This window comes from Spea bombifrons, chromosome 5 (assembly GCF_027358695.1).
Source record: "Spea bombifrons isolate aSpeBom1 chromosome 5, aSpeBom1.2.pri, whole genome shotgun sequence".
Lineage (NCBI taxonomy): Eukaryota > Metazoa > Chordata > Amphibia > Anura > Pelobatidae > Spea > Spea bombifrons.
This window is the reverse complement of record NC_071091.1, coordinates 15,824,099-15,847,120: the sequence shown is the minus strand read 5'-3', so window position 1 is coordinate 15,847,120 and position 23,022 is coordinate 15,824,099. Positions and strand designations below refer to the sequence as shown.

The window sequence follows — 23,022 nt, the reverse complement described above, 5'->3', positions numbered from 1 at the left end:
TCAAAATATAAGGCCTCTTAAATGTACACGACACGTTTTTTACATCACAACCGGCATCATGTGAGAATATCATCACACAACGGGTTACTAACACAAGGTAACTTTAGCTGATAAAAAACGAGCTGGCATACCGGCAGCCTGTATCGGGAGGTCGCTCCAGGAAGAAGGGCTCAGCTGGCCCTGTACAAGGGTGAGGAAACTCAGAAATATCGCTGTTTTCACTATACATTATGCAGGGCCCCTAATGCACTTCTTGCCGCAGAAGCTCACTGGGGTTGGCTCTTCATAATGTATAGTGAAAGTGAAGAAGCTGAAACTCTCCTGACAGCTCTCCCTTTAGTGAACAAAAAGCCTGATGGGCTTTGGCTGTTAAGGCGATACCGTGGGGTCCAGCTTGCACTTAGACCCCCCCTATTATTTCTTCGATTGCTTTATAGTGCAGTGGTATATTAACTGACAAACATGTCGAGCTGATACCCCTGGCTGAACACGGCCCGGTTATAACGAAACCAACAAATTGTTTGATAACCAGTGAAATTTCCCAGAATATATGTTTGCTATAGAACAAAAATACAATATGATAGCCCAATACAAATTATTTATTGATTTATGTAGCGCAAGCATATTCCACAGCGCTGTACAAATGCACAATGATCACCAATCACATGACGTATTCATGCCACAGAAAAAAAAAAATGTACTTACCAAAAATATTCGTTCCAGTTGGTCTTGAATATCTTTCATTCCTGGAAAAGCTGCAACTCCTTGGATCATCTCTACAAATATGCACCCCACACCCCTGCCAAAGAAAACGCAAACTAGTGTTATACATTACTTATGGCTTATATACTAATCGGCATACCCCACATCAGATTCATCAAACCCAGCCCAATACTAACTCCATCAGGCTAGTGCAGTTTAATATCACTTATAATCTATATCATCAACATCACGATGTCACCGATAACCCATCACATTTAGTGGTCCGGCAAAGGTACACAAAGAGGAACCTCACAATAAAATGTAAATATATATTTTCAAATGTAATAATTATGAAACTTCTGCAAATGACAAAAAAAGATTTTTAGGCTAGCATTAGGCATTCAATCTCCCAAAGAGTTTGCTACAGCTGCGCTACAGAATATAGAACGTCCCTGTTGACAAACTCATAATCCAGAGAGTTTGCTCTGGATTTAAGTATCACAAACAGAAGCGAGCCATTACATCTCCCTAAAAGCAAGCAGACCCGACGTACTGAACACGGCAAAGGCATTCACAAGCCCCCTTTCTCAGTTGGAAATCTTGGCACAAATCCACGGTATCAGGACACCAATATATGACAATATTAATCGGTACTGAAAAACGCACTGGCCTGTTCTAGTTTAGAAAGGCAGGTTCTCACGGGTGACAGCCCCTCTGCCACATAATGAGAGGCAGATCGCCATGTTGGGTCATCTGCCACTAATTTAGAGAGATACAACTGGTAATAAGGACATGACTACTTATAGCTTGTTGATCCAATGAGAAATTAAATTACCAATTATGAGTCGATTTTTTTTTTCCTTTTTGAGGTGCACTCGGAAGTCATCTTATTGTGGGATTTTTCTTTTCTAGATCAAGGTGGCACTGGATGGACCTGATGTTTTCTTTCAAGCTTAATCACTATGTTCCTACATAATACATAGCTGCTCCATGGGCCGGTTGGGGAGAGATCTGGGACAATAACCTTACCCAGTGCTGCACATCCTTAGGAGGCAGAGCACCAGGGTTTGATATCATATTCCAGGGCGCAAATATTGAGGATGCCGACCGTGGAGGTGAAATCAGGAAACACTAAACAATCTCAATATGTATAGTTTGGAGAAAAGAAGGGGAAAGAAAAAATGAGAAAACAAGGTCATAATCTGAAACTAGAGGGTCAGAGGCTTAAATGTAATGTAAGGAAGTTTTACTTTACCGAGAGGGTGGTAGATAAGTGGAACTGCCTCTCGGCAGAAGTGATAGAGGCTAATACAGTAAAGGGAATTTAAGCCGGGTCAGTACAGCTTTTTGCCTTTCCCAAGACGAGACCAAGGACTGATTAAGATCTCAATATTTACACCAGGAAAACAGACATATTAAATGGGCTGCCATATAATCTTTCTATGTTACATGGACGGCTGGGGCACTAACTTGCACGAGTCCAAGGGCCACGTCTAGCCAGAACGCACTATTGTTTTTCTTAGAACGGCTTGGCACAATAATTCCACCTAGTGACATTATTTAGATAGAATTCTTATGGAGAAACACAAAGAACTGGGACCATCCTGACGTGTATTTTATTTCGCCAGCCCTACTCTGTTTGTTGGGTGGCTTTTGTCACTTTTTGCTCTCTGAAAACACAGTTTAGAAATAGACCATGTTCCCCTTTGTTTAATAAATGTTAGAAAAATAGCTCACCAATCAATCCCTAAAAGTGAAGTAAATTGGAAAAGCAGGTGATTAGAAATGATGTTTCATCTGTCCTGGCTGATTACTGACAGGGCCAGATTGATTAAAGTGCCACTCATCATTTACCTTTCTTGGCGCTTCATTACCCGGCAAGAAACCACAATGAATCTTAGTCAAAGGTTTATAGAACCAAGCATGACACACAGTTACGTTAAGAAAAGAAGTTCTGGAACTTTCATTAAAAAAATGGAATTGAATTTTACTAGTTTATTTTCTTTCACAAAAGCATTTGCTCGAAGAAATGTACAGCTTGATGAAGCCATTGTTTCGCACACACATTCAAATATCGAAATGCTAAATTTGAGGAAAAAAAATTCCCTCCCTAATCTGATGGGGATAAATAATAAATTAAGCTTGGAAACGTGATTTATTATGTTTGGAAACAACAAATATTTTTTCCCATGAGCTTAAAATAATATTTTTTTTATGGTGTGTTTATTCTTGTTTTACCAATCTCTTAAGAATTTAGTTGGAATAATAAAAACAATAGAAGCAGATTAATCATTATTTGACATTAATAATCTAAATGTATGTAAACTGGTTTATAATGGGTACAGTAAAAAAGTGGAAGGACAGATAGCGAAGAAATGACTGTAAATGACTGTAGTTTGTGCCATTTACATAGAGATTGTTGGCTAAGGATGTTTTTTAAAGTGGTCCATCTTTTAAAAAATATGAAGTATGAAGACAAGGTACTTTATTCATTTATGGTTTCCTTATTTCGGCTTGTTTGACGACATCTATTTTTTAATAACTAGAGCTTCATACGTATACAATTAGCACACCTGGGAATTTTCCAAGTTTGACTCAGAGGCTCTGGGTGAAGCGCTGCTTCCCTGGGTCTCCGGATTCACTTTTTCTATCTCCTGATGGAAGATTGGCATTTTACCACTCGTACTCCCTGCCCCCTTCCCGCCAGCTCCCCATTCACTAAAGGCTTCTTGGGTCCCACTTCTTTACCAAGACACTCCCCCCGGAAGAGATCTGAATATACTACTCTATCCTAAATGGATACAGAGTCAATAAAACACACACACATATATATATAGATAAGGACATATAATTTCTTCCCGCGGAAGACAGAGGTCATTCCGTCCCCTAGGACTGCCAGTAATAATTTTATTCAGCTGTAAATTTAAGAGGACCCATAATCCGAAACAGCTGCAAGACTAAAGGTTGTCTATGCTTCTTCAACAATATCTTATCACATACTAAACCACATGCAAAAAAGGTTGAAAACTTTTGGAATCCCCCCCCCCAAAAAAAATACCCTTTTCTGTCAACGGTAAACGTGAATAGCACTTAATAGAAAACAGTCAATAAAAAGGACAATTTCTGCACCATATGCATCAGCATGTATAATGAAATGCAAAAAGAAAAACAAAAGGCACAGTCTAGTTATAATTCAGGAGATCACAGATTCATACTGGGTTACTGTATTTTGGTAGGATGATTGACATAAAAATATTCTGGCCAGGCCAGATTAGCGGCTGCATCCTATACTTTTCTTTATTATGTCTAGGGAGGTGGGGGAGGACTGAGACATTAAGAGATGGAGCTATTGCGTGACACATGCAGCAGCTGGCGTGCAGATGAGATGTTTATTTTTCATCCCATAACTGACACTCGCGGTTAACTTTCAAGCAGATCATCTTTCCTGACACTTAGCCTTAAAGAAAGCCATTCATTTTTGGATTAAAACAATGGCTTTTTCTTCAAAAGTGTAGTTTATTATAAGTGATGAGTTTATATACCAGACAAGCATCCACAGAAAGATGACCCCCACCAAAAAGAACCCCATTACTGACAGTATGCCTAATACTATTAACAGGCATATTAATATACATATACTAGGGAACATGCATTCACATTGACAAATCAACATTTATCATCATACACATGCATACAGAAACGCACTCTTCATCGCCAGCATGCCCCCTCTGCAATGGTATTTGGGGTGGTTCATAATTCAGTGATTATGTTGTCCCCCACTTTCAAAATGAGGACCAACAGGGCACAAAGCTGCTCATTATGTATTATGTATATTATGGATTCCAACTGCTTTAAAACACAGAGGTGTTACTAGCCTGGACGTCTACTCCAATCTCAGTAAAATGTGTCTCCTACCGCTATAAAGGACAAACAGCCCTGTTCTTGTTTCATAGCTTGATCCCGAGGTTCTGATTAAAATAGCCAATTCCGTTCTCACAATGAACACAAAGGAAAAGCTACTTCTCTCGCCTGAATTCCAGAAAGCGGTGCAATGGTTTCATTGCTCTTAATTACACTAACCCAAGCCACAATCAAAACAAATATAATATAATATATATATATATATCTATATATATATATATATATATAGATATAGATATATATATATATATATATATTAATATATGCAACCACACAGATATTAAACTGTAAGAAAAATTAAACAAATTAAGCAAAATGCCAATGTGCTTCAATAAGGAGGTAACAGATATAGTTTAAAGAAAATGCCTTATATGGCAGAATCAACGTATAGAACGCCGTAAATATCTGTTTAAACAAAACAATTTAATTTTACAAATTTATGTAGGTTATAACAAACAATTCACATGCTATGATCCCTTTTGCCGTATGTATTTTTGTAGTTTGCCATCAATTCCTAGTTACAAGCTGCCCAAATTAATATATGTACGTCTACATTCCAATTCTTCTACTGGCAGGTATTGTTTTTAGCAAAAGCCAGAGGAATATAATAGTGTGATTGGGTCATTAGTTTTCAGTTACAATCCTAATTGCCTGCAAAAGCCAATGAAGTGTAAAAATAACCCACAGCCTGCGACACCTGCTTCCAGAGCAAACGACTATCTGAGCTCTCATGGCGCAGCTGGGTCTGGATTTTGTAGAAGGGCACATTCTATTTTGTCTTCCAGCGGAACCTTTACCAAAACCTCATTATACACAGAATTGGACAATTCCCTGTGAACCAGTTTGTATAAAAACTTAGGAGGTGGGTTCCGACTGCCAAGAAATGTCATTGATATGGACACTCATACATGTCCTGGTGGTATAGATGAAATTAAAAGGTACATGTTTAATTCTAAAGATCTATTTCACCTGTATATTAATAAAGGTGCACACTAACAAAAACTAAAATCTATGACATCATAACTTAGGGCAAAATGCAACTCCTAAAGCTCCCTTTAACACTCCCATGTTTGCTACCCGCTCACAGGTTAAAATACCTAAATATAGAATTGCAAAAACACTTGCTAAACTGTTGCAAATGTTTTAAGTAAAGGAATTTTCTATTCTATTCTGTATTGGCTCACTGGTTCAAAACAATGCTTCTTTTTTGCAGATGAGTGTCCTTCATCAAGATATAATAATCAGTGAAATGCGGTATCTGAATTCAAAAATGTTTCTAACCCTGTCCTGAAGGCATGCATTTTATCTGTCATCGCGTCTTTGCTTGATAGCAAATTCCACAACCTGGCTTACCTTTTTGTATGAATTCCTCTTCAGGTTATAAACCAGTCTTTATTTTGCCGTCAAAACCCTAATTTCACCAAGTGAGCCTTATATTACTTTTGGATGCACTTGTGTACAATAATGACATCAACACTTACCAGTCATACACATGAAGTATTATAGAGGTGAATAGAAGGGGTTCCAAGTTTATTACAATATGGACTTACAATATTTATACCATATTTGTTGTAGAGAACCTATTCTTGGTGTCATATTTAATTTAACAAATCATCTTTTCTTGGAAACTACTGCAGAGATTATGTTGATTATACATGGCTAGTAATAATGCCCTTTAGCTAGTAATAGTGCCACTTGGCTAGTAATAGTGCCACTGTCAGAAGTACATTTAGTACAGAACGTTACTTTACCAAGCAATATTTGTTTTCAGTTTGAAACAGTAATATAAAATATATCATATGGTATCTAATTATCATAGCGGGTCATAACACCGAGATCATTAGGTTATAAGAAAACAATAAAATAATGGATTTATGTGCTATGGATCTGAATTAAGAAATTTGCCCTAACTCAGCTACTGTACATTTATCCTTCATCATGAGCAAATACATTTTTGTTTTTATAATGTCTATATTAACATGATGATATTTTACTTGATCTCTCTTTTTTGCAACCTCTCATATTTAAACATCAAGACACTTTGGTATCTATCATTCCGGGTTGAACATGTTTTTCAGAATGTTGCTGTACTTCTTGCTCATCTTAAAGAACATGATTTATATTGTTATTTAGCTCTCAGAACTGTGTTTATAAATAGTATGAATCTCTATTACTCAGATCTGCTGAAATTAGTAATTACAATCATACACCTTACAATGGGAGAAGTCACAACTCTCATTGCAGCTTCCTAAACCAGCTTGATGATAACTTTCTTACTTGCATGCACCTAAGCTAGATGTGAAATGGGCTGTTATGTAGACACCAGCAGTTATTAATCACAAAGCAAGCTACAGTACCGGTCAGCCCTTTAGGAACATGACTTGTCTAACATGTTTCATACGTGAAGCATGACATCATAAACCACCAAAAGTTTCAATGCTACAAATTGTTACTAACATAACATCACAAGAGTGCAATATTTCACAATCATTCTTCTAATTCACCTAAACCAGTGTTTCAGTTAAGCTCCATCTGAATTAAGGCCAAGCCAGCTAATAAAGTATTGTTTACACAGAATTTACTCAAAGAGAACAGCTACACTACCGGTATAAATATCTGTAAGCACAGGGAAGTAATGCTCCACCATTAATCACCACCTATTTGTCCAACCGCTTTCATTGAAAGCGCCATCTATCATATACACAGATGTACACGCGGGTTCAATGTCACCACTCTTACCACATGTCAAGGCAGGTGGAGTATTCTGTGGAGCCCAGAAGAACATCTGGAGGTCTATACCACAGGGTCACAACTTCATTGGAGTACGTGTGGCTGGGAACCGACTTGGCTCGAGCAAGGCCTAAAGGACAAACATATAAAAATACACATATTAAAAATGTTTAAAACCTGTAAATATCTGAAGTTAGAACTTTCAGAGGAAGGGAACAAGGCTTCATTATTATTATTCATTAATTTATAAAAATACAATGGGTTCATCTTCTAATATAAAGAAAGTAACACCTGCCCCCCCTCTTCCAAGATACACAAACTGAGAAAAATAATGCAGATTGCTCGTGTATGTTTTATACAAGAGTATACAGTGCTGTGTAAAATTATTTGCCCTTCCTGATTTCTTCTATTTTTGCATATTTATGACATTTAAGTGATTCAGATCATCCAACTACTTTTAATACAAGATAAAGACAACATGAGTAAACACAAAATGCAACTTTTAAATGATCATTTACTGAAGGTAGAGTTAATCAAAATCTAAATCACCTAAATTGCCCCCCCTAAACTCAATAACAGACTGTGCTTATCAATGTTTGCGATGACTGGCAATGAGCCTGTACATCACTGGGGAGGAATTTAGGTCCACTCTTCTAGTCATAATTGTTCTAATTAGGTCATATTGGCGGGTTGCTGAGCATGAACTGCCTTTTTAAGCTTATGTCCCAGCATCTCAATCGGATTCAAGACTAAGTAGGCCACCCCAAAACCATAATTTTGTTTCTTTGGAGGCATTTAGAGGTGGACTTGCGTGTGTGCTTTGGATCATTGTCCTGCATTGTCTTGAGGTTATCAAGATGTTTTTGATGCTTTTGTTCTCTTTTTAGTCCAACGAATGCTCTTTCTTATTGTGGAATCATGAACACTGACCATAACTGTAGTAAGTTAGTTTTATGTTGGCCTGAGTTTTTTTTTGTGACCCCCTGGATGAGTTGTCGCTTCTGGGAAGGTTTACCACTGCTCCATGTTTTCTCCATTTGTAAACAATGGCTCTCATCATGGTTCGCTGGAGTCCCAGAGCCTCAGAAATGGTGTTTACGCCTTTCTAGAAGGATAGATGTCAATGTTATTGTTTCTCATCTGTTCTTAAAATTCTTTGGATCATGTGCTGCTTTTTAAACCTTTTAGGCTATTTCACTTGCAAGACAGGATCTATTTAATTGATGTTTAGATTCAACAGTGCTGGGAGTAATCATGCCTGGGTGCATCTAGTGAAATGAAACCCAATTATCAATTACATTTGGTCAATTATTTGATTTAGTAACTACTACTTTCTAACTACGGTACTTTCACGTAGTGCCAGGTACGGTTGAATAGCTCTTTTCTTTCTATACATGACATCATTTAAAAACTGCACTTATCTTTGTCTAATATTAATTTTTTTTTGATTCTTTGACAAATCAATGACAAATATGCAAAAAGAGAAGAAATCAGGAAGAATGCAAATACTTTTTTCACAACACTGCACTAAATGTTTCATGTCTCTCCGTCGTATTCTGATGGGAGTCCATACATCATTGGGGCCCCTAAATAGGTGCCCAATGAACAGTGTGACCTGTAGAAGAAAGGCTTTTTTGCAAGATATTTTGATATTTTATTATTTCCTGTTGATAAGTTTGTCCATTAAATACATGGCTTGAATGGATCATTTACAGATAAATAGGGAATATCTCATAACTCTATTTTAGTTCATTCATGTGTGTACAGGATCATTTATTTGGTGCACCTGCTTACAAGTGATTATGTATTAGGAGTTTTTCCATAAGATATAAAAAAAACTATGCAAAAGTAGTTTCTTATCATCTGCAGTCAACAACTTCTTCAGCAGATAAGAACGTTAAGGTGTCAAGGTGAAAGATAAAGCACCCTTTCAATCTTCATCTAACCTTTACAATCTTGTTTTCCTTGAGTTTTTTCAACTGAGAATTTATTTCCCTTCCATCACTCTTAATTTGCATTTATTGAAAGGTATCTTTACAGACTGTTGATCTAAAAACTCTTTAATCAAAGGTCACTGCCGCCAGCATGACCTATTGGCTTCCCAGGTCTTCTCAGCTACCAGGCCTTGAAATTTAATCACCATGCATGTTGGTTATTTTTCTTCTTAATTAGACTTTTGTAGATACGTTATGCTTGTTTTGTCTTAGGAAAATGATCTATGTCTGACCTATAAAAATATTTAATAAAACAAAACAAAAGACAATTTAAAGAAGAGTTTTCATACCATTTCATAAACTACCAGGTTACTGAATAACATCTAAGATTGTAGCTTCATTGTGGTTGGGCATTTTGCTCGATTTTATGGTTTACACAAAAGGAAACTGAGCAGACGTCATGTATGAAAAATGTACGTTAACACCCCTATTTATACTTTGGTGAAAAAGTATAATACACCATTAATTAACACAGCATGGAAGTTAGGTTTATGTCTACAATCCTAATGTGTTTCCATAGTTACACAACAGAAGAAGCCAAACTGATTTTCAACAGAAAACTCCTGAGAACCATCTTCAAAGAGCTAGTCCAGTGAAGTGCTCCAATATGCTTGGCAACTTGATGATGCATGAAAAGATTGCTAGTGACCAAAAACATATTGTCAATTGGAACTGCAGCAGAATGTGCTGTTAACAACTCAAGAAGTCCAAAAACTGTCATTCTTAGCAATTTCCATGACTATTATAAGGCAGGTGATGAACATGCCATTGGTTTTTTCTTCTTCTCAGATATCGCATACTTATGCTGTCAATATTAGTAACTATGAAATGTATTCACATAATTTTTTCCTAAGTACAGGTTTAGTATAGGTAGTTTTTAATCATTGTGTCATGGAGATGACTGCATTATCCATACTAACCCTCGTATTTAGTACCAGTCCTCACCAAGGCCAGTTACGGTCATTCTGTTGCCACCACCTCATCCCATCACATTAGTTACACCTTAGAAAAGCTTTTTAATGAGATATGGTGTGCAGCCTACCAAATCATCATAATTAACATATTTCCTAGAGGCGTGCAGTATGATTTAGGAAATGTAACCTTTATGTTTGTTGTCTTTTAATCAGAGAATATTTGAAGAAAAAAAGAAAAAGAACCCCAGTCTATCTGAAGACATGTTACATACTTATGGCATGTAGAAGCGATATCAGATTATAATTTAATAATAATGCCTACATTGTTCAACGTTTTGTTCCTCGTTGTGTTGAACAAGTAATGGCACATTGCATTGGAAGTTTAGTTACAAAACTAGCTGCTGATTAGAGAAATTCTGTTTGTTGGCCGTGGCTTCTGTCATTTAAAAGGCAATAAGTACAGATGCTACATGCTCATTTGACAGAAGGCTGAAACATCTGTGCAGTGTGACAAAGCCATTTCATGACAAGACTATGTTAAAGCCGTTCTTTCCTGTTTTTCTTTTCAAAAACATTTATAATTTTATTATAATTGAAAAGTTTAATTTATGCAAAACAAATGACACATTTTAAATAATATACCAACAGGAAATTAAGAGAGCATAATCTTGTAAGAAACATTTTCTTTCGCTATGGAAAAAAAAGCCTTCAACCTATCAGTGAGCCTTCTTGTATCACATTACATTCCCTACAATTAAGCTGTCCTCCAGATCCGCATACAGCGTAGCAAATACAAACTGTAAATATGATTTTAAAACACCTATGTGAAGCATAAATACTGGTAATCCCATCACACTATATGGCCATACATTTCTTAGTCCACCACTATGTCAGAGCATCTCAATCTTGGTGAGTCCTGTCTAATCCTAACATGGTTGTATTGCTCACCATGGAGCTGAATCTATGGTACTGAAACGCTATTAACCCACAAGACTCTCCTGCAACGAGGTTCTAACCGTTCAATCAGATGACTGGCACCTTAATCACTGTCCACATTCGTGAAAGCATTCTTCAAAAGACATTTTCCAGGCACTGAGCAGACAAAAAAAAGTCAGTGGGCATAGATCTTAAAATGTCTTCATTTTTTTGTATGCATATACATTATGAATTTTTAGAAAGAAATTCTAATTTAAAAAACTGATTTTTATGGATGTGTTGCCCCATTGTCACTTTGCATGTCCTGCTTGTTGTTTTGAAAATGGCAAAACAAAAGATTTTCCAAGAGGTATGGAATAGATAATTGGAGTAAAATTACCGTGCGGATCAGTTTAAGATGTGGCTTCTCTACAAGATGTCCTTACTACAATAACCTAAAAATACCCTTTTGTTTTAGTAATTTATGTTTGCATTTAGGGAATAACCTCTTAGCGATGAGTGCTAGAAGAGAACAGAACATGTTGCTTTTCCATTTGTCACCGAAGGGTTAAAAAAAAAAAAAAAAGTTCAGAACATAAATTGTCGATCCCTAAAATTTCAGGTCACTTCTAGCACCTAGGGCCAGAACAACTTCTGCAGTAGAACGTCTTTAAATTGTAAACCTAACATTAAACAAATAAAACTATTTAGAACAGCCATTTATCATCATCATCCTCAGTGACAGATTCTTCGAGGCTTGTTATTTAAGTGAAAGTGTGAATTTACCAATCATCTTCCATCGCTCCTATGTAGCTTACCAATAATGGCAACTTAAAATATTTTAACTCAATTTTAAAAAGTATAGTAAAAAGGCTAAATGTCAAACTCAGTTATGTCTGAGAAATGTATTGCCTGCCACAAGGGCTAAGACCGGGTAAAACAATTGTTCCTCATAAGCATTATGGAGGAAAGTGATATTTAGGCTTCCAGCTACTTTAGACATATCTTGAAGGCAGCAGGTGCTGTATTGTCAGTTTCCTTGCAGAGTATAAATCTGCCAATTTCAGTAAAATTGGAATAAAAACTTAAATCGTGTGCAGTGAATCTGAACATCAACTGATGGACCATATATAACTTTTATTAGTAACTCCCAGTTATCAGAATGTTCTGTGGAGTGTCCATGGAAATAAGTCAGTGATCCGCTCCTATGATTTAGTCCAACATGCAATCTTTAATTCTATGCTTATTGTTTTATTTTATAATGGAAATTAGAAATAAAGGAAATGGGTTTAAGGGGCACACATATACACACATTTTAAATGTGCATAAATCATGAGTTACAATGGTCCAACTAATATTAGTAATCTGATAAATCTATACCTGTGCTGATTTAGTTGTATTTTTAGGAGATGTTTTGTCCCTTTTGACATTGATTTGCTGAATTAGTAATGTAGGATGTGGTAACAGCAATAAAACATCCAATTTACTGCAGTGAAGGGAATCTTACAGTAACTATAATGCAACGATTAAACTGCATTTTAGTTTAAGGATTGTAGTCAATAAATTGATGTAGGATTCACAAAAGGATTCTGTATTAAAAGTTATTAAAACTGCGGCTGCAGTGGCATTGAAGTACTGGGATCAGAAGCACACTAAGAGTAGTATGTAATTCAAGCCCATATGGCGTTCAGTGGACATTAATAAAATTACCAGCTGAAATAAACTTTCATTTATAAAATAAATGAAAAAAAAAAAGTATATATATATATATATATATATATATATATATATATATATATATATATATATATATATATATATATATAAATAATACACAAACATGTATATGAGTTTCTTATTATACAAAATTATAAGCTACTCCCAAGTGCAGCGAATGGAAAGAAGCTTCCTTTTCTTCTATGAAAACATATTTTTAGAATGTTTAACAGTTTATTTTTAAATTCAAGCATCCGAATTTCTTGTGAAATCTACATGTTTGTGTAAAACATTGTATGAAATGCACTGTGTCTACATGCTGCAAAACTTGATATTTTTCTCTAACAAGAATCTGCATTTTTATTCCTTTACTCAGCATCATGCCAATTTGCGAAACATTTATATCCGTTAAATGCTTTTCAGACAATGAGGCAATCAGCTTCACGTGGATTGTAGCCCTCGCAAACCCAATTTAATCTTTCCGCCTTATGCAAGCACATGGGGCAGTTAATGGAAGATGCAGTAATTAAAATACTAAAACAACAAATTAATTGCAAACTGACATCAAGCGCATATTTCATATTCTACTCTCAAACAGAACATGACGTCTAGAGACCGTTCTTCCAGTTGTAAAAAATAATTATGTTTGAGGCTCATCGGTATTTCAGTTGGAATAAATTATACTAAAAAATAAAATAACTGTTATAAACGATGTTTCAATCATTAAAATATCATGATTAATCATTGATTTCTTCACATTGTGTACCACGAACATTCTAATCAGACATTGACAATTACAGAATATCTTACAAAGCGCCATGAGAGTAGAAGACTCCAAAACAAAAAGTCTGCATTGCAAAAAGTGATCAAAAATTTACCAGCACTTTTCTTATTATATATCATATTCTTAATATAAAACATTTACTAGCAATGTAACCCCGGGGTACACTTTTTCTTTTCATAATGACACTTGCCTTTATTACCTGGGAACTCTTATGATCTATTATTAAATAAAACGTGCAAGATTTGTTGAACTACAGCTTTCCGATGATATGTTATAATATGGTATGTGCTGATGCAAGAAATGATTGAATTGCTTTCGTAAAGAACAATAATTTTATAGGAAAATAATTATTTTTTCCTAATAGCGTTTCTATAAATTTCTGTGCGAAGTTCTACTACTTCTAAGAACTTCTAACAAGGCTATTTTTATCGTATGTATTTTCTTTTACACTTAAGAATGGATACCTTCCAGGCATTATTTCATTTTATGATGCTTTGGTTTCGGATGTTATGAAACAAATTTCCTTTTTACCCATTCTGCGTAGGCAAAACTATAAAGGCTGCCCATTTTCCTACTTTCCCTGCAATATAATACTGTAAAAAACTTTTTGCAATATTGCACAGCTAAAAATAGCCATAATCAGGATGCCCTGACAGTGTGATGTAGATACAGCCTCATTCATGAACCCATAAATCAGGGAGATTAGGAATATTGCAGAATATAGGATATATATGAGATGCATAATGTGTATGAAGAGTGTATACATTATTCAGAGGCTTTACCCAGTGCTTGTTGCATATAAACGGTATATTTGGAAGGCAATAGTTGCATCCTCTCAGCACAGCTGTCCTTCCTGCTGGGGATATGGTGTCATAACCCAACGCTCCTCTTGTAAAGGAAGCGCTTGCACCAAAACCAATAATCCTCTTACCACGTAAACAAAAGTCAGTTCTCATTACCGCTCAGTTTCTGTATGTACCACAATATAAACATGAACCTTAGCAGGGGTTAACCCTTTGATTTCAAAAGTTTTGTACATGCTTATTGGTTTGCTCAACGATGAAGCCCACCTTATTAGTTAATGCACCTATCCAAATAGTTTTGTTTCTTTGGCATGGAAAGGGATTTTTTTATTTTGTATATTTATGTATTATTTGATACAAAAATGAATATCAAAAATATAGTAATGGAGGAAAAATGCATAAATCACACACCTGATATAGCTAAGAAAGAAACATACCCCGAAATACTTACATCCCACTAACAAAGCATACCCCCACTACCTCCACTATCCCTAATTCCACAATCTTTGCTTCATCCCTAACCTCACTCCTCACTCTGCTCACAGCTTGATTCGCCCCCCAACCATTACCCTTTATTTCTACTTGCATATCCCGGATTATACCGGTGCTGTACGCTATTCTCTGGAATTGCCTACATTATTCTGTCGGATTCTCTGGTACTTATTTCAACGTCATTCCTTCGCTAAAATCCAACCATTCCAGAGAACCATACAAGCTACAGTCCTAACAGCAGCTAAAATTAACTTCTCCACATAACCCACACTACAATCAACCCATCCTTACCCTAGTAGCCCCTATGACCTCTTAACATATTGTAAGCTCTCAAGAGATCCAGTACATTTTAAGGTTTGTTAATGTTATGGTCAATTTTGAATATTGTTAATGTTATTGTTCATTCTTACTCTCTCAATTGTAATAGCGCTATGAAATTTACACTCAATTAATAAAATAAAATATAAAATGTGATACTAAAGCTGACTGAGTCCAAGATTTAGCTCGAGCCTAGCAATGTCATTGCTGTAATAAATATATATATATAAATATATATGCAGACAAACATAAATCTATACCTTTGATTAAAAATAACAAATAAATGACAGGTTACTGCCAATACAATTTAATTTCAAGAGCAACTGAGCAAGAAACACACAAGAAATGTATAAATTAAGGGTCAGGGGGTATCTACGTTTTATCTATTTTTCGTCATTCACACAAAGGCATAGATACAGTTGGCAGGAAACTAATAATGAAATGTTATTGCATTGAACATTGAAGACACCTGGGAAATATCAACCAGCTTTTAGGAATAACAAAGGATAAAAGAAGGATCCAGAAAACTAGCGGCGTAGTTAAAGCATTCCGTTTGGGAGGTGTATAGATCGGTAGAAGCTATCTATCTATCTTGGAATCTTGTTTCATTGTCACATTTTTTCAAAAGCTACTCCTGTTTTGGGGGAACGTTGGATATAAACACATTTAACAATAGGGTGTCAAAATCCAACAGCGTTAGATACATATTCTCACATTTTATGATAATCGTGTCATTTGGCATTATAATTTACATAAACAGAGATACATAATGGGTTGGATCTAAGCTAAATGATAAAGTATACTTTCCGTAGAAAAATGAGAGCAAATGTACGTTTCTGTACGTACTACAATATAAACATGAACCCAGAAGTTAACCCAATTTGTACCAGGGGTCTGTACAAATTGCATTCCCCACAAAAACTGACCATTGTTCCGAATTGTTTGTTTAACTATGACACCCCTATTAGTTAATGTACATTTCCAACATTCCCATTTATGTATTAGTTGACACATAACACATAAGTTCATATGAAAAATATAGTTATGGAGGAAGAAATGTATACATTATACACACCTGATATAGCTAAGAAAAAAATATACTCCTAAATACATAAATCACACTCACATAAAGCAACCCCCCTATCCCTACACAAAACCGCGATCATGATAGATCAGGTCATTCCAAGTCATAAAATACGATATACGGGACAGTGGTTTATTTTTTTTTTGTTATTTTCTTTTTAAATATCTGATATTCTTTGGCCCTAAGACTATCCCTACACACACTATTCTAATCCCCTCCTCCCGGATTGGAGAGGATATCAGAGAGGTCATATTCTCTCCCCGCTTCACAGCGAGGCAGGGATACAGACTGACTAAACATTGTGATCACTGTTATGAGGAGAGCACAGCAGTCACAGAACCCCTATTTACCTTCATTGACACCAGACCCCAGCCCTACTCATGCCCTGCCCAAAAAGTTTTATTTGCACCATCTGTAGTTGATGTATATCTATTCTCGGCTGACATCATTGATGTGACAACAAAACAAATGACTAAGTCACACAATTAAGCTATTTTAATACCACTAAGAAAAAGGAAAACTGGGAAAAAAGTAGATACTCATCAAAAAGACAAAGAGAATCAATAAAGGCCCCCGGCATTCTGTCACACCTGCTCATAATAAAAACTGCAACTAAATGAAATCTCTTCTTACCAAAATCAGCCAGCTTTAGTTCCCCTGTATCACCGATGAGGAGATTCTGTGGCTTTAGATCTCTGTGCAAAATATGCCCTTGGTGGATATATGACAAGCCCCGCAGCAGCTGAAACAGGAACAACTGAGAAAAGAGAATGAAAACAAAGTGTCAGTAATTGCCTTCCTCAAGATCGACAATTTAAGTTTTCTTTTATAAAGAGTATAGAGTATTTCTGTTTGTAAGGACAGGACTCTTAAGTTATTGACTTAGTCGGTGAGGCATCTTTATTTGCACCAACAATGACTGTAAAAACTATCCCGATATGCATTTGTTTGTTACGGCGTCATTTCGGCTGTATGCAGCATTGTGCTGTTTGCATTTTGTAGCCACCTTGCTACATCAAACAGATTAAAAAGGTTGAACTGAGGTTGGGAAACATAAAATTCAATTAACGAGACACTCTAGACATCATAGGCACTTTAACTCATATGATGTCTGAGTGTAAATTACTAGTTAAGCTTTGCTGCATCCAGATACATGGAGGAATTCATCCAAATCTCCATGCTTCCCCAGCTTTTAGCCTTCCAGGAGATATGTTATGCCAAATGCATCTCCTGCTCAGCAATGCGCATGGACTGGTTCTTGCCTCCAGCCAGCTGCAGTGCCTCTAATGAGATCCCCTGCGTGCATCTGAAGAAGCATGCTTCTTTAAACAAAGGAAATATAAACTTTGTTTCAGGGGTCAAAAAGTTCCCACATATGGTGATAAACCCAAAGGTACACAGTCAGTGCTATCATGCACTGAAGCCCATACATCCCAAGTGTCCCTTATTTTCCATGAGACAGCCCTGATTGTTTAGGCACTGTTCTGTAGTAAGTGGGATCATGGACTAGTTGGGGAGATCCTATGACCTTCCTTGGTGAGTTCAGGGAGTAACACTGATGGATGTCTACAGTGTTGCAACATTGACCTCCACCACAGCTCCCGCGTGGCCACCCCATGACACTCTGGAGCTGAGCTTCGAGAGGTGACTCTATGGGTTAGGAGGGCAGGTGGTCTGGCCACATGCAATCTAGGATCTGGCTAATCCCTGCCGGCCTATACGCACACCCACCAAAACAGGTATTAGAGGACACCTGAAATATCGGGGGTACAGGAGTTTGATAAACTGGGGGTGTGGGAGCCTGTGAAACTGGTCGCATTAACGGGAATACCTTGGAACAGTGCTGTATGAGCCTACAGAGGCAATGGGTGCTTCAGCTTTTTTAAAATTAAGATAAAAATGCAACTTTTCAGTTAAGAAATATATCAGTACTTCAGAAATACATTGATATGAAAAGTAAAGGCTACAAGATTCTGACATTATAACCAGACTGAAAATGGAAATAGAACACTTTGCTTGGGACCAATTAATCCGTGCTGAAAGCCAATAAAAAGAAACTCTCAGATACAGACTTTCTAAGCACTTTATTCCGTATTGTATTTTCGTCTCATAATGGCTACAGCTTGCTGGTAGGCTTTTTTCTGTAATACCATCCAATAAACATGCAGCCAAAACGTACCAGTTATTCCACAAAGGATATGCAAATAACAGGAAGTTTATCGTTCTGAATTCCCTTCCACGGTATAGCAGGCATTAATTCCGCAGGCATTAAATAACAATAAATGACAGGAAACCTATTTGATTCTTTAAGAGGAAAAGTCGTTAATACATGCATACCCACCCACGAGATGTACGGATTACAGAGGTCAGCTAGGGCCAAGCTATTTAACAGTGAAATGCTTCATTTAATCACGTTTTCAAGCATCCAAGTTCACGATCTAATTCATTTTCAGTAAACAAAAACGGGACTTTTCAGGACAGCCCTGTTCCTTTGCGAAATGGAAAGCCATGAAATCTGAGATTTAGATGCGCCGTAAAAAGTTGATTCACGTTAGTGCTTTTTGTTTTAAAGTACATGAATAATGTTACCATCTAGCCGATATTTTATCAGGTCATGCAAAATGAAATGTTGGAGACAATCTTGTATTTTTATTGATTTCTATGTTATCAAATTCAGTGGCACGATGGGAATCATTTGGAGTAACAGAAACAAAAGGTTAGTTGGATCCAGTGGCGTCGGCAGGGGGGGGCCAGAGGGGGCCATGGCCCCCCCTACATTATGCTGTGCCCCCCAGTGTGCCCCCCCAATTGAAATGCGATGCCGCTTTGACCCGGCCCACCGCCGGGAGACCGGGACATTTCCCGGTGTGCCGGCAGATTGAGCTGAAATTGCAGCCGATGCGGCTGACAGTTTCAAAGCGGTTTTAAAACCGAAGCGGTTTTAAAACCGCTTCGGTTTTACAGCCGCTTTGAAACTGTCAGCCGCATCGGCTGCAATTTCAGCTCAGACAGTTTCAAAGCGGCTGTAAAACCGCTTCGGTTTTAAAACCGCTTCGGTTTTAAAACCGCTTTGAAACTGTCAGCCGCATCGGCTGCAATTTCAGCTCAGACAGTTTCAAAGCGGTTGTAAAACCGCTTCAGTTTTAAAACCGCTTTGAAACTGTCAGCAGCCGGCCGTTTAATGGCTTGCCAATCGCTGAGGCTCTTCGTCCCGCCCCTTTGAAGATGCACCGTGATGCTCAAGGGGCGGGCACTTTCGGAACAGATGCTCTATGACAGGGAGCACGCGGTAGGAGAGCAAGAGCAGCGGTGTTAAGGCGGAAAAACGAAGACTTCAAAAAAGTAATTATTTCATTTTAAAAAAAATAGTTGAGGGTCTTCAAATGTCATTTGAAATTAAAAGGAGAACCCCCATTAAATATGTTTGGGTTAAAAATGCCATTATTTAATATTTGTGTTATTAGAGCAAGGAGCAGTGCACTAGAGCAAGTACACCAGATCTCACTGGAGGTGGCACATTAACAAGGGGGGGGCTGCCTTGGGAAAATAAAATACATAAAGATGGTGGCTGGCAGGCTGGGGACATAATTACACATCAGGGGGGGTTAATACACATTTGTATGGGGGCCATTATAATAACCATTACAAGGGGTTGGTGCATCAATACACAAGGGAGGGGGGCAGGCTTGGGGCATCAAATAAATCAATACACAAGGGAGGGGGGCTGGCTGGGGGCATCAAATAAATCAATACACAAGGGTGTATAGCAAAAATGCACAAAGGAGGGTGTCTGGGGGGGCACAAATACACAAGGGGCAATACACACAAACAGAGCAATGTGGAAAGCATTTTTATACTAGTAGTAGTATATACTTAATAATATTAGTAGGTTATCCCATCTTGGTGTGGGGGTCCATGTGGCAGCAGAGCCTGCCCTGGGGTGTGTATTTGGGAGTCAGTGTGGCAGAGCCTGTCCTGATATGTGTTTGGTCATCTGTTTCCTGGCACTTTACTTGCTGTAGAGGGTTAAATAGAACTTTGTAATTTGTATTTATCCAGATTTTGTGGTCACTTCAGAGGACAAAACTTTCTAGGCCTAGAAATCAGTGAGAGGAAAAGTAAAGGTTTTGTGTTATTTACTCTTATTTCAGTCTGAATATATTATTAAAAGGAAACGTAGATGTTGGTTCAGAGTTTGTGAAACTCAATTCTTGATTTCATTATACAGGACGCTATTCCCCTTTGGTTTCATTGGCCTTCTCAGACCAAGTGGTACTCAGCTTAGTTATATGCAGCTGCATGCATCGTGTTATCTGTGATGAGGTGTTCATTTGTTCATTTGGTGACGCAGTGCTAAGATGGTTGTGATGCATTAATGCATTAATATTGTTAAGAATAATGCTATCACTGTTTTGTTGCGCTGAATAAAACTGGACTTTTTCATCTAAAATTTTTTGCAGTAGCAAATGTTTGATTCCATTATGTCTAAATCTTAATTTATTTGGGCCTTTTAACTTTTTTGATTTCTGGGATTTTAATAATGTGATAAAAATTATTTATAGTTGTTTAGATGTCAAATAGTGTGTATAATTCTGTTGATCTGTATCTGCTATGTTTCCATACATTATTTATGTATACATGCAAATACAGGTTTTTTTTTGTCTAATTCAGTTGCATGTGTTGTTTCCATGTGTTGTTTATTTGATCTATACCTGAACTACAGGGTGTAAGTAAAAGAGCGGTATGGTTTAGTGAATGAGGGGACAAAGGGACTCTGGGGATGATTACAGGAGAGAGGACCTCTCACTGTCACGGTGCAGGACTGACTCTCACTGTCTTCTCCCGATCTGCAGTCAGTGTGGCAAATATATTTTTTTCGGTGTGGTAGCGGAGGGAGTGATTGCATGCAAGGGAGCGCTGAGCAGGACCCAAGGAAATGCTTGGGTAGGGTCCAATTTTTTCACTATAAAATATATTGGCAACAGGGTCTAATGTTTATATATATATGTATATATATGTATTGGCAGCAGGGGCTAATATTTATTTATATATTGGCAGCAGGGTCTAATATTTATATATTGACAGCAGGGTTTAATATTTATATATATTGGCAGCAGGGGCTAATATTAATATATATCGGAACCCGGGACTAATAATATATACCGGCAGCAGGGTCTAATATCAATATATATCAGCAGCAGGAGCTAATATTAATATATATCGGAAGCAGGGGGTAATAAGTGCATATTATGTAGTTAAAAATGCACGTCTAACGTGTATATATATATATATATATATATATATATATATATATATATATATATAGTGTATATGTGCCATTTTATAATTGGCCCCCCTACTTTGGTCCCTGGCCCCCCATGTGCCCCCCCTAAATATGAAAGCTGGAGACGCCACTGGTTGGATCCTGCTCAATGATCTTACAATCTAGAACAGCTGCGCGGATGAACAGGGAAAGTCAAGATTTTAATGCTACAAGTCATTTGTATAACGTTATAGAAGCCATTTGCTTATGATGGCCAGGTAAGACTTCAAAAACACAAGTAAGAATTACATTTTCTACATTGTGTCACTCACAAACATTGATGTAGAATGGGTTACTCTTGGGTGCACTAGATGATCTTGTTCTAATTACATATAAATGTCATTTCTTTGTGTGAACCTTGATACATATTCCCAAAGAGTGCTTAAGACCGGCAGCAATCATAACGGAGTCCCCAGAAACCAAACAAATTGCAATACTGCACAATATGATCATGTGTTACCTGGATGGTAGGCTGATTAGATTTGTTCCCTATAGAAAATATGCAATCTACAGAATCCAAGCAGCCTCAGATTTTCCACTATAATCTAACTCTACCCTGACTACACTTTATAGAAGAAGGCAATAAGAATATGACCATAAGGCAAGACGCGTTTCTATTTATTTCATAAAGAAATGTATCCTCACGTCCATGGAAAAAAACACACAAAGCTTCAGAGCCCGAGACAAGTCCCACTTTTACCTTTTCGAAAACCGCATCTAAGACTATTATAAAATACAAGATTCCGCTGAAATGGGGGGCGGGCACACTTAGCTGGCATCTAAAAGACATATTTACTTAACTGTCCTGTTCAACATAGACAAGTGCTGTATTCTGGCCTAAGTTGATATCCCCTCTGGAAACCATCAGGGACAGATCACCATGTTGGAATTTCAAGTTCCCCAGAGTGCCACTGTTCAATGGGCCGGTTACAAGGGAATTCTCCAACTGGCCAATTTACCCAGCCCAGCCTTTATAACATGCTTTCTGCGGCACTGCACGAGAGGATCACAGAGATATGACATTTAATGCCCCAGCGCTCAGTAGTAAGGCTGCGGAAGGGGTACCTACCTGTAGATCTCACAGTCGGCCAAAGGGCAGTCATTTTATTCTTTTCGCACACATTTCACTAGACCACAATGCGCATTTGACACAACAGAGGGACTTAAGTGCTCCTTTAATATTTTTTCAGTTTTTTTTTAACAAAAACACAATAAAATTATGAACTTATACAGGAATCTTCATTTTATCTCATTAGTATGAGGATGATGCTGACATTTCAGAAATATTTGCTTAGTATTACAATTATTTGTGTTGTACAAGAGAAG

General features: G+C 37.2%; 1 protein-coding gene across 3 annotated transcripts in view; it reads right to left on the bottom strand.

The window, feature by feature from the left end:
* The window catches only part of CDK14 (cyclin dependent kinase 14), a 202,502-nt gene that overhangs the window by 77,098 nt on the left and 102,382 nt on the right, over positions 1-23,022 (bottom strand). For all 3 annotated transcript variants that reach the window (XM_053468070.1, XM_053468069.1, XM_053468071.1), the window contains 3 exons: positions 17,007-17,130; positions 7,363-7,483; positions 706-799 (listed from right to left, as the gene is read on the bottom strand). In XM_053468070.1, the coding sequence (XP_053324045.1) occupies positions 706-799; positions 7,363-7,483; positions 17,007-17,130 (339 nt within the window). The remainder of the gene's footprint in view (positions 1-705; positions 800-7,362; positions 7,484-17,006; positions 17,131-23,022) is intronic.